Raw genomic sequence first — 17,808 nt, 5'->3', positions numbered from 1 at the left:
CAACCCCTCCTTTTCTGTTGTCACTCTTTCACCTATATATACTCGCGGCCCTTTCACGCACTGAGTGTGATATAGAAATTTGAGAAGCCCCTTTTTCTCTGTTGGTGTTTGGTTCCTGAGAATCTTCGGGAAAAAGAAAAAAGAGGAATATGGAGATTGATCTTTCACCCCAGTTGCCCAAGAAGGTTTACGGAGGCAATGGTGGATCTTACTACGCTTGGTCCCCCTCTGAGCTTCCCATGCTTCGCGAAGGGAACATTGGGGCCGCCAAGCTTGCTCTTGAGAAGAATGGTTTTGCTCTTCCTCGTTACTCTGATTCCTCCAAAGTTGCGTACGTTCTCCAAGGTACATTCAATTCAATCCCATTTTTTTAATTTGTTTGATTTCTCTACTCCTTTTATAAAATAATTTTTTAATATTTTATTTCCATCACCGTCGTTTTTCGCTGTATGAATTATTTGTTGTTCTATTTTTTTAAAATTTGTTTTTAGGGTACATGAATAAAATTTCTAGTTTCATTAATATTTGAAGGTAAAATGTCTCTTGTATGAAATTTTATTATAGCTAAATTGACTGGGATTTTTTTCCCTGATGTGCGACGTATTGAATTATTGGGATCCTAAAAGTTCCTTTAATGGGGCTGTCTAAATTATATTTAAATAAGCCCATATTAGATGGAGACATTGTATTAAAAAAAATACTAATAAATACATATTTTGCATGTCATCATCAATTATTTTATGTGAATCTGTATTCTAAGTTATGAATTCATGCTGTTATAATGTATATGTGTGAACTTGTCTTCTTGGTCCAGGAAGTGGAGTTGCTGGAATAGTGCTCCCTGAATCAGAAGAGAAGGTTGTTGCAATCAAAAAGGGTGATGCCTTGGCACTTCCCTTCGGTGTTGTGACCTGGTGGTATAACAAGGAAGAAACTGAGTTGGTAGTCCTGTTCCTTGGTGACACTTCAAAAGCTCACAAGGCTGGTGAATTCACTGACTTTTATCTCACTGGTTCCAGTGGAATCTTCACTGGCTTTTCAACTGAGTTTGTGGGGAGAGCTTGGGACTTGGAAGAGAATGATATTAAGAATCTTGTTGGAAAACAATCAGGGAAAGGCATTGTGAAGTTGGAAGGAAATATAATCCTTCCTGAGCCTAAACAGGAGCATCGCAATGGTATGGCCTTGAACTGTGAAGAGGCTCCATTGAATGTTGACATCAAGGGTGGTGGAAGGGTTGTGGTGTTGAACACTGAGAATCTTCCCTTGGTTGGTGAGGTTGGATTAGGAGCTGACCTTGTAAGTTTGGATGGAAGAGCCATGTGTTCTCCAGGATTCTCTTGTGACTCAGCTTTACAGGTTACTTATATTGTAAGGGGTAGTGGCCGGGTTCAGGTTGTTGGTGTTGATGGCCGAAGGGTTTTGGAGACAACTGTGAAAGCTGGTAACTTGTTCATTGTGCCAAGGTTTTTTGTGGTCTCAAAGATTGCTGATCCCGATGGGTTGGAGTGGTTCTCTATCATCACCACCCCTAAGTAAGTCTCTCTTGCTTCTTTACCTTTTGTTGTTTGTTGCTGTTATACATCAAGTGATACTAACCCTTTATACATTGATATATTTGATTGTTAAAGGCATATTAGCCTCAACTTATGAGAGTTATAAACTAGTTTCGTAAATTATTTCGTGAGTTCTTCCATTAACAGATAGCATGACCCTTTGATTAATCCTTGTGATTCTGACTTTGGCAGTCCTATATTTACCCACTTGGCTGGAAGTTCTTCAGTGTGGAAGGCTTTATCCCCCACAGTTCTGCAAGCTGCTTTCAATGTAGACTCAGGAGTTGAGCAACTTTTCCGTTCAAAGAGAACTGCTGATGCCATTTTCTTCCCTCCACCAAATTAAGATAAATTTTCCATTGCTTGGTTGTAAAGATTCCCCATCACCATCTCAAAATAAAAGCTCCGTATGCTCTATGAACTCATTTTCTGTTGAGGAATAATTAGTGGAGTTACTTTACTGTTTTTAAATATTTCTTTCTTTTCTTTAATTTGGAATTTGAACTTACAACCTCTTCTTATTTTTACCTGCCCATGTTCTTATTCTTTTTTATATTATTCAAGATAGATGCTTGCTTGGTTTATCTTATCAAGATAGAAACAAATCTTTTATTAATCAAATCTGAACATATTTCCTGTTATTTCTTTTTGTTCAATTAGTTAATGTCGTGAAATTCTTTCTAATCAAATTTTTTCTATTTACTCGTAAACTAATGTGGTGAACTAGTTTTTGCATGACGCGAGATGTAACCTGATTACCGGCGTGCATGATTAACGTGAATAATCACTTCAGATTTACGTCTGGCTTGTTTCGACAGAGGAAAGAATATAAAGAGACGGATGAGAAATAAAGTTTGATTTTTAAATTTAATATATATTTATAAATTATAAATTAAATATTATTATTAGTTAATTGATTTTTAATAGTAAAATTTATATATTAAAAATAAATATTCTTTTTATTAATAATAAATATTCTATTATTTTAAATAGAAATGAGTTAAAAACTAGTATTTTTAAAATTAAGAAATAAAATATAAAAATTTTAAAATTAAATTTTAAAAAAATTGAATTCAAGAATTGTAATGAGAACCGATAATAATTTATATAAATATTTTCATTTAAGACAACTTCTATTTTTTTTTTTAAATGAGGAATGGGATTAAACTAAATTGATAAATTTATAAAATTTTATGATTCAAAATTTAAATTAACACCTTAAAAAAATAAATGCTGAAAATAAGAAGTTCCGTAGCATAATGAGGAAAAGAATAGCTTTTAAAAATGTTTTCGTTAGCTCTTAAAAATAATTTTATTTACAATTTGTGACTCAAATTAATATATAGAGACAGGTAAAGTTTACAGCATACCAACATTAAACACGATCCTTTATTATTGAATGTAATAAATGCTTATTAAATGTATGAATTTATATGAATAATAAATTGGAAAAAATAATTATTGCAAAATTGTCTTGGTCCGTTTAACACTTTTACAACACGTAGCCCATTTATGCATAGGCCTTCCTACTTCCTATTTAATGGATGCAGCCTCTTTTGTTCACTATTTTCAATACATATGATACATTATTCCACCTTCTTTTCAGTTGAAGATTTCCTCCTGTATGATCCATCATATATATGATGCGTTAATTACTTTTGTTCGGATAACTAGTCTACTTCAGAGACTCGTTAGCTTTAACTCACAGCTCCTTTTTTTTCATGTACCAATTTTGTTGTTGATGTATACGACTTGCTTCTATTTTATATCGACAATTTATTTTCCTATTCATACCTTTTATAATATTTTTCCTTTACAATTAAGACAATCTATAAAAAAAAAAAAGGTGATATGTGATGAGTAATTATAAAAATAATACTGTAAAATTATGTTATTATAAGACTAAAATAAGTCGTGTGTATATTCTGCGTAATGAATTCAACAGTTCCTCTCTAAATTAGATGCTCTATAACCACCATCATAATCATTGGAGAATTGGAGTGTTTGCAGCAGCTGGAAGATGCTATAAGGAATAAACATGCATGTTGTTTACTAGATGTGAAGGATACTTTCAGCTTAAAATTAATGTAATACTTACTTTAGGATTGGTGTAGTTAATGGCTTAATCCTAATAATGAAGTACACTGTAGTTGGTGTGCTTTACGCGAACTTTTTCTAGCCCTTTTAGCTACTTGTTTGAGTAGGGAAAAAGTGGGGACATGTAAAACTTCTAACACAACATTACAAGAGAGTGTGTGTTGGCTTCCGCGTTCGTTTTCAGCATATTTACGTTTGAGACGTAAAATATATTCTTAGGAGCTTCAAAATTACACACATCAAGATTAAATGGACTTGGAACCAAACATGGTAGAATGTGAAGATTGAAAGTGGAGAGTTAAATTAAATGTTATACCAAAATTTTCGGTCCCTCTCTCGTAGCTTCAAGTAAGATTAAAAAATTTTCAACACAAAAAGTAAGAACAAGGAAAAGTAAAAACCTTCCACGCTTATAGTGAGTTTGTGACAAATGTTACGATTTGTTTATAATGAGATGAGGTCAATCGTTTGATGCCAGTATTGCATTCATGCTTAGGTGTTTGTTTTCAACTTCTTCTTGCGTTTCCCTTTTCCCGCCGTCCATGATTTAGTCAAAGAAATTAAAGCAACCAAATGGGCCTCCTTGGAAAGTAAATTAAACAATCCACAAAATTAGATAGAATTCTCTTCTCTTCCACATAATGCTTTTTGTCCCATAAATTGGTTAGATTGATTCAAATTCCAAATTAAAGCAAAAACAGATGAAACACAAGGCACGAATTAACCCCACCAATATGGCAAAGGCAAAATTGATCTTGAATCATAAAGTGCATTCTGCTCATTACTGTCGTCATTGGCGGATAGGGAGGTACAACATTGAAAGAAAAAGCAAATTGAAGCCATGATAGCACGAAACTTGTCGGAATTGATTCACATCGTGGACCTTCTGATTGAATTGCTATCACCATATATAAGATTTCCTACAATAATCATTTTTTACAGTGAAGTATAAAAACAATATTGTCTAGGCACAAGATTCATTCGACAACCAATTTCACTTGTGTGTCTGAAACACATTAAAAAAAATGTAAATATAACTTTAACTAATACCATTAAAGTATACGTAAATTCATAAGAGTTCAAACTTAAATCAAACATATACTTAGAAATAAACACTAAATAAGAAAAAGCTGTCACCCATCTAACTCGACAAATTAACATTATAAGCTTGATCGGTAATCAAACTAGTAATCATACAAACAGATATATTCCAGCATAGTTGTATCAAACAACAATAGCTAACCAAGAAAGATAATTAAAAAGGGTTGATATAACGGGGAAGAAAAAATTATGCTAATTAATTAATAACTAATGTTAACCATTGAAACGTACGTAGACATAGATAGAAGCAACGGGGACAACGATATTATGGCCATAGCTGTGCATTCTTCACCTTGGAGACACTTGCCAGAACCCCTAAAGGCGTCACGTGTCCGATTATTGTTACTTTCTTTGCCTCCATATCTATACTGAATGATGTTACTCCTGCACGCAGTCAATTACGCAATTAATTAATTTCTTTCATTAACATAAATTTTAACGCTGTAATTATAAAATGTGCTTATTTTCACTCTTAAACGTCTATTACTACTTTATTTTAGATAATTTTTGTCTAAAATAATTTTCTTTTATTTTTTATAAGTGTAACTATATTATGATAATAATATTTAAAAAAGAATCTATATATAAAAGTTACAACGAACATGGAATATATTGGCAGGATAAATATTATCTAACAAATCAAGAAGATCGTGGAAACCATTGCTATTGTTACCCTTTATTGAGCATGTAATCTCACCTTCCATTTTTGAAATGTGTTTTCGAACCTTTCCTTCACAGGCTTTGCAGTGCAATGACACCCTCAAAACCACAACCTGGTTTGGTATAGGCTTGTGTGTCGTAGCCATTGCTGGGATTTTATCAGACTCAGATACCCAATCAATGAAGGGCGCGTCACTGAGGAGATGTGTAGAGGCTGATGAAGCAGTGGAATCATAAAGGTTATTGTTAACTTGAACCGAGCTTTTTCTACGTACGTTATAGTTTTGTTTTTCTGCTGAGCTTTTTCTGTGCTTCTCGCTATAATAAGGCTTAGGATTGATGGGCAATTTGGATGAACAAGTATAAGGGACGCGAAGTTGGCTTTTCCTTCGAACACTGGGGTGTCTTTTGGTGCTTCTACGTACCATAGAATGATTATTCATACCAGAGGTTACGGCGGTGGAAGCAATGGAAGAGCAGAATAGATCCATTATTCCTTTCATGACTTTGATTTGTGTACTGAGAGTAATGGGTTTCTATGCAATGGACGAGTGATGATTTTGAAGAGAGAGCTAAGGGTGTGAGTGTTAGCACAAGATTCCAAGACCTTCTTAATGAGACCAACTAAACTTGCTTTTAATTTTGAACTTAGTTGATGGTGGGAGGAAAAAGGAAATGAGAAAAAAGAAACCATTATGTCCCACTACAAAGTACTGGGCCAGATTCCTTAGGAGTTGTTTAGTTAATCCAGATCATCGAAATTGTATTTTACACAGAATCGAGAGATAAAAATTTAAATTAAAAATTATATTAAATTGCATTAAAAATCATAAAAGGGACACTTTTGATTGATTACAATATTTTTTTCCCAGTTGTTGGACTTTGGATAAGATGTTGCACTCACTTTTGCTGTGACATTTACTAGCGCGAGTTGTCAAATCAGCAAAGCTTCTTTTTAGGGACAATAACTAACTTCATTATTGACACATGATTGTTTCACATTGGGCAATGGGCTCTGTCTGTTAGGGTACTTCTTATGTTTTGAATATGATAGATGAGTGGAAGATCTTTAATTTGAATGGTCAAACGTTATATTTCCACAAAGAACTCACATTAAATAAATAACTCTCGAAATTTTGAAGATTCCCTGCCTTCACACTCAAATCTTGAATTTGAGCATTACGATTAGGCAATCTAAAGGAATAAAGCTGTTAAAGCTGCATATACTGCTGAATTATCGCTAACTTCTATCTTAAAAATGTTATGATTTCTCAAGTTTAAACTTCACCATTATATATAATGAATCATTTCGAAGGCAATTGCAACTTTTGTTAGGCAAAAGGGCATGCATGGCGTATTTATAGATTAACGATTAATTTTACATCTGTTTCCTGTCATTGATCTATATTTTAATCTTGTCAGCCTGGTGAATAAGTAATTTTAATTCATCCACTGAGATCAAACTAATAGCAAGTTTGTGATTCTTTTAGGGCAAGATTCTTTATTTCTTTTAGACAAAAACATAATCAACACACAAAGGTACTGTGAGTGACGTACTAGTGCACATGGATTCTCATTAATTTCTGCGTGGACGTAAAAAGAAACGTACCCTATCTACTTGCAATCGTTCTTTACCGGCATAGGTCCTTTGAACGTCTTTATCTGATCCTTATTTAATTACTTGCTTTAGTGGTGATTCAGACTGAGTTTAATATATAATTACGCTTTAAAAGAAGAGGGACTATGAGAATACAGAGTCCTTAAATTTTCTAATTGTTGTATATTTCTTCCCTCGACCCTCTTGAAATTGAATTTGCCGAGTTTTATTGCTTTAGATTTGGAGAATGTGGAGGAGACATGGAGCTAACTTCAATTCCTTTTATTTCATGGTAATATATTTTAGTTGAACTGTGAAAATAAGCTACCCATTACAAATGGGTTGGCTAATGATTAATAGCATAATTTAGTGAGTCGGGCTAAAAAAGTTTATATGTAATTAAAGGCTATAAAAATAGTATACAAAATAAGTAAAGTTTAATTTTTTGTAAGCTTAATTTTAATTGAATTTGATGGGATTGATTCATATTTAATTTAACCTTAAAATTTAAAGTTTAAACTCTACATGGGTTTAGGTTGACTCATTTTGTTAGCTCTATATCTTAAAATGGTAAAAAAAATATTTAAAATTATTTTTTGGATGTTACTATTTTTTTATGTCACTGTATACCGATATTACAACGTTTAAAATTAGTCATACATGAAAAGTAGCACGTTTAAAAAGAAAGTCATTTGTGTACGGTAAAAAAGGCTGAGCAGAGCTATATTTAAGAAGTCCTTTACGTTTGTCCATTGCCTTGAAGACCTTGTTAACGAGGTCCAGATCCATTGCAGTTTTACCAAAAACAAGGACCAGACCCACTGCATCTTTGACAAAAACTTTAAGGCCCAGATCCACTGGATACGCTAACCGACTCAGCTTTTGTCCTGGATTAGGGTTTTGGGGAACAAAGTAGCAGCAGAACAGAACTATCAGCTAGTTAGTTTCTCTTTCTTCCAAAACGCTTCGCGGCGACACACCAACTTTGCATTTGCAATGGGTATGAGCAAACGTCTATTTATTCAGATGCTTCTTCATCGTAATTTTTTTTCAATAGAATCATGATTTCATGTCTTTTCCATTTTGTTATTGTGATACGCAAAAGCGAGAATCAAGGTGTACGAGTTGAGGAACAAAACGAAAGCAGAGCTTCTGAACCAATTAAAGGATCTCAAAGCAGAACTTGCTCTCCTACGCGTCGCCAAGGTCACCGGCGGAGCACCCAACAAGCTTTCCAAAATGTGCCTTCTCTCTCTCTCTCTCTCTCTCTCTCTCTGAGATCAAACCATGATTGAATAGAAGTGTTTACGAATTTGAATGCATTTGTTGTGTGGATGCAGAAAAGTGGTTCGGCTTTCGATAGCGCAGGTGCTGACGGTGATTTCTCAGAAGCAAAAGGCTGCATTGAGGGAAGCTTACAAGAAGAAAAAGTATTTGCCATTGGATCTGCGTCCCAAGAAGACAAGAGCTATCAGAAGACGCCTCACCAAGCATCAGGTACCTTTCACACTCTTAATTTTAGGGAATTTTATTGCCCAATGCACTCAAATTACTGTTTGTGAATTAGTGCATAGTTGAAATGAGTTCATTTAGTAAGTATGATTTTGCTCATACAATTGCATTTCACTTTGCCTTGTCTCAGCAATAGATGATACAATTGCCTGTTGTTGGGCACCTAACGTGAAAACTATTTGCTAATTTTTGCACTTAGGCTATTCGTGAAATTTTTATCTCGTTGGTGTGATATAATGGAAGATGAATATGCAATTTAAATTTCTATACTAGTTTTGATTTGTGGGGCTCATTATTCACTAGTATGGTTTCAGAAAATGTTGTATATTTACATTTTCTGATTTCACTTTTAAATACAAAATAGCAATTTTGTTTTGATTCTGTTTCTTATTTTTCAAGATTTGTACAGAAAATACTAAAATATTTTTTTCCTGTTTTTATTATTTTATGTACAAATCTTTGAAAGTAAATAAAGGATAAAAAAAATAAAATGACAGTTTTGTAATGAAAAATAAAAACAAAAAATGTGTTTTTTGAAATCGAACAAGCCTTATATTTCCTATGATGTTTGCTATAAAACTATTGTCGTTTCTTGAGCTGCTGAATGTGATTGATATCTCTAGCGGCCTTGTAACGTGGCTGAATGAATTGGCTTTGTTTCTTACAGGCATCCTTGAAAACAGAGCGTGAGAAGAAGAAGGAACTGTATTTTCCTATGCGAAAATACGCAGTTAAGGTTTAATGTTGGATCCAAGTACGGATAATAGTTTTGGAGTCACTTTATATTTGTTATTCGACACAATTTATTTTTTCTGGTCGCTCAGTTTTTATGCTGCATCTTTCTAGTTTTAATCATCATGAAACTAAATTAAAAATTAGCTTGTTTACTCTGGTTTTTCATCAAATGAGGATTTTCAATTTCTTGCATGCACTAGGTAATCTATAATTCTATATTCTTTTGTTTACACGGTTCACTATTTACTAAATTTCATAGATCAGATTTATCAATAAACCTGACGATATCAAAATGATGATAACTTCAATGGCGTAATCTTAAACAAAACGGTACACGTGTCCCTGTTTTCTCATAAGATTTTAAATCCAAAAGTTTAATCGAGTATCGCATCTATTTGTTACCTCATTTAACTATGACTTCGTACTTGTGTTTCGATTTTGGGTAATGAGAAAAATGGTATAAATCGGCCGTTCCAATGGGCTCTCAGCTGAATGGTGTATGAGAGCTCAATTTCACCCGGCCAAGATATGGTGTTGGGCAGCCTCAAGGTTTGACATGTTTCTTTCCCTCGTGTTTCAATTCAGGGAACTGCCCTAAATCTCTCTCTACAAGTGTGATTGTGAAATCGAATGTCACCATAATTGTTACATTATCCAGGTTGAGTTCTGTGAAATTATCCAGGCTAATCTTTGGCCTGATTGGAATTGTAGAGCAAGTTATTCAAAATACACATCTTACCTAGGATCCTGCCTAAATAAAAAATGATATTTGAATTCATATATATACGAGAAATTTAATAAAAATAAAGCAAAATAACCTTAAATTACTACCATCCACAAAGTTACAGGTCACGACAATTCCAAATTCAAAACTCTTACCAGCAGCATCGTCGAAGCTGCTTCTAATTCTAGCAGCACCTGAACTCCCATTATCCTCCCCAAAAGCTCCTTTTCCACTTAAAAACAAATTTATAAACAGCTAAACAAATTAGGGGAGTGTAACCTTGCACATAATCCAAACCAGGAGGGGTTTGAAACTTTCATGTTCATGAGAGCTAAACAAAGATGAAGAAAAATCTCAAAATGAAAAGATTTAAAACTTCAATCTAATGAGTCAACTCGAAATGTGTCAGATTTCTCCCTCTTTTAGAGAAACGGGTTCAAGTAGGACTAGAAAAATGGTTCGATCTTACGATCCTAGCAAAACGAGTCAGTATGATTGGGATCGTTGAAGTAAGAAAACAAATCATAAAATCGTACGTGTAAAATCGAGATTTCAGCTATTATGTTGAAAAGGAATAATGTGTATTTAAACAAGTAGTTATCTTTTAAGAAAATCTATTAATTATCAAATATTCTGCCCTATCTTTTAGATGGAATGAAATTTATAAAAAAGTGAATTTGCAAAACGAACTGTATAACCTTCTTTTTTTTTGGGATAACTTAACATTCGCAGAACTAGGTGAATTCAGAGGTAAATTTTATGAACTTTGCTCTTCTATGATAAAGGTTTTGCTTTGTTAATGGAAAAGAAGATTTCAATTCTTGGTAAAAAAACGTAATATTTGATTTTGTAGAAGTGTACATGTTGTATCGAATATGTTAGAATTTATCTATTTTAATTTCTTTTCAATACTTGCGATCGCGTGCTTAGGAGTATTTATTAGCTGGTTTAAGCTAATGTAAAACATTAAAACCGAACTGAATAAATCAAGAACAACTTTTTTCTATTGAATTAGATTAGATTTTAAATATAATTTTAAAAATTTATATAATATGACTTATCACGAGAAACACGGAGCAATTGGAACAACGAAAACTCAGGGTGCTGATAAGTTTTGTGCTTATATAATAGTGGGCAGTGGCTGACAAATACAAACTATCTCTCATATTATTAATTAATTTGTGACCACATAAATTTCTCTCAGTTTTAATTTTTCCAGCCGACAACTGCAGGAGAGACACTTTTCTTTCCTGCTTCACATCCGTTTCCAATCATTCTAAGAGAAGTCTGCAACCATTTGTGTTGGACAATGAAGTTTGATCAATTTCAATAAGTCACATACTAAGAAATCCTCGTGAGGAAACAGAAGGATGTCTGGATGATATTCATCCCCTGGCATTTTAGCAATGGAAATAAATCACGGTAATAATTTTGTTTCCAAAATTTGTGCTTGTTTTTAGAAATATCTTTGCAAATTTCACTATATATTTACACACTTTATTGTTTATAAAATTAAACTTATAAAAATCATATAATTTATCTCCTCTAAATTTTAAAAATATGCAAAGTGAAAAATAAAATGTTTTCTATAGTTGATTTAAACTTAGATAACAAAAATTACAATACCTCACACTGACGAATATATATATATATATATCGTAATTTTAACTTATACTAATTCAATGATAAATACAATTTAGTTTTCCTAATTTTTATATTTTTTTTACTAACCATTGATCAGTGTGTCACACACTTGGAGTTAAATGGAAAAGGTCAACATAATGTACCTAAAAATAAACTTCTAATTGCTAAAGGAGTGGTTCCCATTAAATTGCAGGTTGAAATGGTTGCAGTTCCCTCTATCTTTTACGTGTGAGGAAGAAAACCCATAATCGAGTTGGCATTACCGCTTCTTCTTCGTCTTCTTTTTTTAAGTAAAAAAGTTTGAATGAGTTATATTCAAAAAGTTTATTAGAGTTAGAATTTATATGACTCAATTTAAGAAAGTACTCACATTTGCCCATCAACAAGGTTCTTATAAAGAGAAATTTTGCATAAAATGGAGTGAAATTGGAAGGACTTCTTATTCAATACATCTCATATTTGAAAGTAATGAAAATTTATACTACTATATCAATCCTTCAGATTAAATAGGCAATATATTGGGCTTATGAATCTTTTCACTAAAAATCATTTGATAAATTTAATTTTAAATTTACCGATCTAAAATTCAGATTAAGATATATATATATATTTGTGTGTCTGAAAATTAAAATATATGTTTTTATCTTAATGAATCAAATCCTAATTATCATATATTTTTAATGTTTTTCAGACATTAATTCTACCCATTAACTTTTTGTTCGTTTAAAACTTTCTCTATAAATGAGTGTTGGATAGTGTTTTAAAAATAGAAAATGGTAATTATGAGATTAGTTAAGAAATTAAAAATAAAAATATTTTATTAAAAAAAGCATAAAATTGTACAAACTTTCAGTATTTTTAATAAATTTTACTGTTTATTAATTATTTAAATCACTGATTAGCATAAAATTTTAAAATTAAAAAAATGATTCTTAATAATATATTCTTATCATATATAAATTTCAATTTTTTTACCCAAATCTTTAATAAAAATTAATTAATTATTCAATGAATATCTTCAATAAATAACTAAATTATTAATTACAAAGTGGACATAATTTCTTTTTCTGGCTATTAATTACATATACGTTGCGGCTTGGCGTTAACCGCCCAAAGCAAACAAACTTGACTACTTAACCTAATTTGATGGGCGGTGTTCGGTAGTAGCCATCAAACATATGAGTTAAACCGCTTTTAATGTCATTTAATCTCATTCTAAAAAGAAAGATAAGAGTTTTAACTTATATACATAAATATTATTTTTAAATAATATGATAATATATTATTAAATAATAATGTACAACTTTTATACAAAATAATAGTTTTTTTTTTTCATTTTTGACCTAGCTAGTTTTTGTTTTCATAAATAAAATAAAGATCCACTGAATTAAAGGTCCTAATCAGTTGTTCCAAAAATTAAACGTCACTTTTCGAGTTTTAGGTGGTTAATTTTCTCTTTTTATAGCATAAGAAAGTATTCAATCTGCAGAATATTGAACCGTTCTTATAGCTCCAATTAATAGGCGAGTAGAACATTCCATTTAATAAGATGTTATCATTACTTTATGTAAGTTAAATTACATATTTAATTTCTATAATTATGCTAGTTGACGAATTAGTTTTAGTTTCAAATATATTTACATTTTACATTTTATACAAATAGTTCTTTATGATTTAATCACCATTATTTTTACGCCGTTAAAAATTTATTGTTTGTTAAGTTATTATCATTGAATTACGTCAAAAAAATATTATGATATAGACTTCATAAATATAAAAATGAATCCATAAACAAATATTAATTATATGAAAAAATACAATGTATATTTTAACTTTTCATATATCTTGCAAACCACGTTAGCTCAAAGCGTTTATTTATAAATTATAACGGTGAATCGACAATAATTATTAATGAATCATTCCTCCCAAAGGCTTTCCTATGAAAACTTAAAAAGTTATTAGCTTCCAAACGATGTGTATCATTCTGACTGATTCATAACATTATTAACACATTATCCCACTTCAAATACCAAATATAACAATATTAGCAATATGTAACTCTGCAATGTAGTTGTTATGATAAATGAATAACAAAAACACAAGTGAATTCGACGGAACTAAAAAGTGGGACTAATTCATTTGTGCTATTGATCTTTTGACAGAGACCAAGTTGAAGTTTGAACTTTTAAATGGAATGAGTAAGACTAGACCATCTATAAATATACCCAACTTCTCGCCATTGTCTTGTCTTTACTCTTCATGCTGTTACGTACGCAGTCCCAGGCCAAGAAAAGCAAGGGTCAAACGCATCTTCACAAAGAAATAGAAAATACCTTCTAAATTATTATATACATACAAGAATGGTGGGTGATCGATCGCTGCTTTGACTTGATCAGAGTGTCATGAGCTAAGCAACTATTAACAAATGGAGAATAATTAAACATTTTTAATGTAGTTTATGTGATTGATTAACTCTTTAAAAATATGTATCGCTAATATTTCTCTTTCAACCCGATAATGAAATTTTTTATTAAAAAAACCAGAAACCTGTAATATATAAAGATCTACAATAAATAAAATTATAATATTGAGTATTATTAATATGATTTTTGATTGTTTATTCAAGTATACGTGATAGAAAAAATCGAAAAGAAAAACACTCTTCATTATACTTAGTACTAGCAACAAGAAGAAGACATGTTGCAAGCTGTACCCTACATGTCCATTGCCCTAAACCGTGGCTCTCTCCATCTTAGAGTTTATGCAAAGTTAATGTCTACATGCAGGGATGAGCAGACCTAGTGATCATCAAACACCCCCAAAATACAAATTGACGCGTTTTGTCCTTTTCGGTGCGTGCTTTCTTGCTGGATTTCAAATATTTAAAATTAATCTCTATCATTACTCAATTTTTGTTAAAAATAAATTGAGCTTTATCTTATCATATACAAAATTTATTTTTAATTTTTATAAAACTAACAAAATTTGCTTTTCATCCATATAAAATATTATTTTAGTTCATACTTAATTTAAACACAAATATTAATTTATTTCTTAAACTAAAAAAAAGTTCAATCACACCATGCAATTCAATAAGTGGGCATATTTTCATTGATTTCACAAACATTGTGAATTAATTAAATGCATGTTTTAGTTTGATGTATGAATTGATTAACTTTAAATTAATTTAAAATGATCATAATGGTCACCATAATAATAGTTATATAAAAGTGGCGCTGGATGATTTTCTTTCACTTTGTTTATTTTCATTCTAGTCCAACGCAACCTTATAGCCTGCGCTATTTTTACTTGCTTTATGTTTGATTAGACGATAGTTGTTTTGGTGGTCTTTAGCACATTGAGTGAAAAAAACCATTTTGATAAAACATAAAATTTCGATTAGAAGTACATTTGAGTAAAACCGAAAGAATGCAATATTTGTGTTTTGAATTAAAAACATCATACTAGAAGTCAAGGCAAAATAATTATTTTTTTATAAATATTAAAAAACAAATTACGTCAACATGCATAAGTTTAATTTTACAAAATTAAATTTGCAAACACCACGTACACATTTAAAATATTTAATTGTAATAGAAAAAGTGGCTGATGAACTGGAACTTTAGTGGTGATCGCAACCTCTAATTGTGTTAAATAAATTTCCTTGGTTTAAAAAGGTTAAATGTAAATCATATTCCATAAATCATTTTGCTTAAATACGAAGGTATATTCGATTAGTGTTTTAAAAATTTGTATTGATTTTATTTTTAAAGACAAAATTAATTTTTAAAGAAAAATAAACACTTTCTAAATATCCTTTTTTTTTTCTTTCTTTCTTCGGTGTCATGTGGCTTACGAGGAAAACGAGTTTATAAATTCAATGAGATTTTGTTTAATTCATGATTTTTATTTTAGGTATATTAAGAAGTAAATGAGTTTATAATACCTCCTTTTCTCTTTTATTTACTTTCTCTTTAAATAATAAAAAAAAGTATACATATTTATTATACAAATATCATTTCTCAAAATAATTTGAAAGCTAGTGGTGTGTTGTGATTGATGAAATCGTGATGAAGGATCCTTCTCTTTCATTCACTGTCTAGTCTACAGACTCTACAAAGGTCAAGGAATCTTCAGCAAATCACGTATATAAATACCCCAAAAAACCAATTGCAAACGCCGAAAGGAATAAAAATAACAACCAGAACGCATTAATTCCAGTGGCAGTTCATTTCCTACCCTCAACTCACCAAATGCCAAAAATGGGACTAAAACACATTTTCTTGTTCAAACCATCCTCACCATTACCACCTTCAATCCCTCCCACCAAAACCTTCTCCGATTCATTAATGGAAGAAGACATTGAAACCGCTCGCTCCCTCATCAACAAATGGGATCCACTTTCCCCTTCAGACCAACTTCAGTGTCCATTCCCTAAAACCCCTCCTCTTTTCAGCAACACACGCCAAGAAGCCAAACAGTACCTTGACGCCGTCAAAACCCTACAGTCCACTATGCAGTGCCTCGTCGCACAGGATTCCTCCTCCGTGAATCTCGTCCAAGCTCAGCTCTTAATGCAACTCGCCATGAAGAGGCTCGAGACAGAGTTCCATCGCATATTAGCCGAAAACAGAGACAATTTGAATCCTGAATCCGTCTCCGCCCGCTCCTCCACCGATCTAAGGAGCAGCGTCTCCGATTACGACGACGATTTTTCCGAGGACGACTTCCGCTTCGCCGCCGCCGATTCAATATCAGCGGTTGCCATGGCGAGTTTGAAAGCCATAGCGGAGTGCATGATTTCCGCTGGCTATAGCAAAGAGTGCGTCAAGATTTACGTCGCAACGAGAAAGTCGATTGTGGATGAGGCACTGAACCATCTCGGAGTAGAGAAGCTTAGCTTCTCTCAGGTTCAGAAGATGGACTGGGAAGTACTCGAGCTGAGGATCAAGCACTGGCTGAATGCCGTCAAGGTCGCCGTCGGTACTCTCTTTCACGGCGAGAGAACTCTCTGCGAATACGTCTTCAGTTCTCCGGAGAGGAAGATCGTGGAGTCCTGTTTCTCCGATATTTGCAGAGAAGGCACAACGTCGCTGTTTGGATTCCCGGAAAACGTGGCAAAGTGCAAGAAAACGCCAGAGAAAATGTTCAGGACGCTCGACTTGTACGAAGCGATCTCTAACAACTGGCAACAGATTGAGTCAATCTTCTCGTTCGAATCGACGTCTTCGATCAGATCGCATGCAATTGCTTCTCAGGTGAGGCTCGGGGAGGCCGTTCGTACGATGCTACTGGACTTCGAAACGGCGATTCAGAAGGAATCCTCGAAGACGCCGGTGCCAGGAGGCGGGATCCACCCGCTCACGCGCTACGTAATGAACTACATCGCGTTTCTCGCCGATTACAGCGACGCGCTCGCGGATATAGTAGCCGATTGGCCGCAACATCCGATGCCGGAGTCTTACTACCGCAGTGCAAATCACGAGGAGAATAATCCGTCGTCGGAGTTAGCAGAACGGATCGCGTGGTTGATACTGGTGCTTCTCTGCAAGCTTGACAGCAAAGCGGAGCTGTACAACGACGTTGCGCTCTCTTACCTGTTTCTCGCGAATAACATGCAATACGTCGTCATAAAAGTGCGCAAATCGAACCTAGGGTTCATTCTCGGTGAGGATTGGTTGACGAAGCACGAGTCGAAGGTCAAAGGGTACGTCACCAAATACGAGCGTGTGGGATGGAGCAAGGTGTTGCCGTTATTGCCGGAAAATCCAACGGCGGAGATGCCGGCAGAGCAAGCTAGGGCCATCTTCCAGATTTTCAACGTTGCATTTCGTGACGCGTGCAGGACACAGTTCTCGTGGGTTGTATCCGACCCGAAACTGCGAGACGAAATTAAAATGTCGATAGCTTCGAAGCTGGAGGCGAAGTATCGAGAGTTCTACGAAAAGAAGCGGGTCGGGTCGGAATCGGTTATTGAGTTCGAACCGTATGATTTGGGGAATTATCTTTGCGACATTTTGTGTGGGACGGGTCAATGTCAATCAGGTAGCGTTTCGTCGCATTCTCTCTCGCCCCCACATAGCTTCAAACGCCCGTGAAGTTGGAGCACTCGCCGGGAACGTCGTGGGCCCACCGTTTTTTTCTTTATTTTTTTTGTTAACACGGTAAAGACAAGAATGTGG

General features: G+C 33.4%; 4 protein-coding genes across 4 annotated transcripts; 3 read left to right on the top strand and 1 right to left on the bottom strand.

Moving 5' to 3' along the window:
* The first annotated feature begins 112 nt into the window (after window positions 1-112).
* Window positions 113-1,941, top strand: LOC113856079 (glutelin type-D 1-like). The gene is made up of 3 exons (XM_027487720.1): window positions 113-345; window positions 815-1,535; window positions 1,749-1,941. The coding sequence occupies exons 1-3, from the start codon at window positions 150-152 to the stop codon at window positions 1,900-1,902; spliced, it is 1,071 nt and encodes a 356-aa protein (XP_027343521.1). The 5' UTR covers window positions 113-149; the 3' UTR covers window positions 1,903-1,941.
* Window positions 1,942-5,019: 3,078 nt separating this feature from the next.
* Window positions 5,020-5,917, bottom strand: LOC113855962. The gene is made up of 2 exons (XM_027487590.1): window positions 5,452-5,917; window positions 5,020-5,138 (listed from the first exon to the last, which is right to left on the bottom strand). Exons 1-2 carry the CDS (start codon window positions 5,915-5,917, stop codon window positions 5,020-5,022), a joined length of 585 nt encoding a protein of 194 aa, XP_027343391.1.
* Window positions 5,918-7,914: 1,997 nt separating this feature from the next.
* LOC113855385 (60S ribosomal protein L35-like) lies at window positions 7,915-9,402 on the top strand. The gene is made up of 4 exons (XM_027487010.1): window positions 7,915-8,011; window positions 8,117-8,252; window positions 8,352-8,508; window positions 9,191-9,402. Exons 1-4 carry the CDS (start codon window positions 8,008-8,010, stop codon window positions 9,263-9,265), a joined length of 372 nt encoding a protein of 123 aa, XP_027342811.1. The 5' UTR covers window positions 7,915-8,007; the 3' UTR covers window positions 9,266-9,402.
* Window positions 9,403-15,888: 6,486 nt separating this feature from the next.
* LOC113855961 (exocyst complex component EXO70H1) lies at window positions 15,889-17,808 on the top strand. Its single transcript, XM_027487589.1, has one exon. The coding sequence runs from the start codon at window positions 15,889-15,891 to the stop codon at window positions 17,722-17,724; it is 1,836 nt and encodes a 611-aa protein (XP_027343390.1). The 3' UTR covers window positions 17,725-17,808.

The sequence above is a fragment of the Abrus precatorius genome, unplaced genomic scaffold, assembly GCF_003935025.1.
Source record: "Abrus precatorius isolate BTA unplaced genomic scaffold, Abrus_2018 Scaffold11, whole genome shotgun sequence".
In the NCBI taxonomy this organism is placed as follows: Eukaryota; Viridiplantae; Streptophyta; class Magnoliopsida; order Fabales; family Fabaceae; genus Abrus; species Abrus precatorius.
Note: the sequence above shows the minus strand (reverse complement) of the source record. Positions and strands in the feature narration are given on the sequence as shown.

What these genes read in the sequence shown, in the direction of transcription:
- LOC113856079 (XM_027487720.1), top strand. Translation starts at nt 150, where the DNA reads ATGGAGATTGATCTTTCACCCCAGTTGCCCAAGAAGGTTTACGGAGGC. An exon ending in AGTTGCGTACGTTCTCCAAG is followed by an intron (nt 346 to 814) that starts GTACATTCAATT and finishes TTCTTGGTCCAG; the next exon opens with GAAGTGGAGTTGCTGGAATA. An exon ending in TCTATCATCACCACCCCTAA is followed by an intron (nt 1,536 to 1,748) that starts GTAAGTCTCTCT and finishes TGACTTTGGCAG; the next exon opens with TCCTATATTTACCCACTTGG.
- LOC113855962 (XM_027487590.1), bottom strand. Translation starts at nt 5,917, where the DNA reads ATGAAAGGAATAATGGATCTATTCTGCTCTTCCATTGCTTCCACCGCC. An exon ending in ACACATTTCAAAAATGGAAG is followed by an intron (nt 5,139 to 5,451) that starts GTGAGATTACAT and finishes GACTGCGTGCAG; the next exon opens with GAGTAACATCATTCAGTATA.
- LOC113855385 (XM_027487010.1), top strand. An exon ending in CCCAACAAGCTTTCCAAAAT is followed by an intron (nt 8,253 to 8,351) that starts GTGCCTTCTCTC and finishes GTGTGGATGCAG; the next exon opens with AAAAGTGGTTCGGCTTTCGA. An exon ending in GACGCCTCACCAAGCATCAG is followed by an intron (nt 8,509 to 9,190) that starts GTACCTTTCACA and finishes TGTTTCTTACAG; the next exon opens with GCATCCTTGAAAACAGAGCG.
- LOC113855961 (XM_027487589.1), top strand. Translation starts at nt 15,889, where the DNA reads ATGGGACTAAAACACATTTTCTTGTTCAAACCATCCTCACCATTACCA.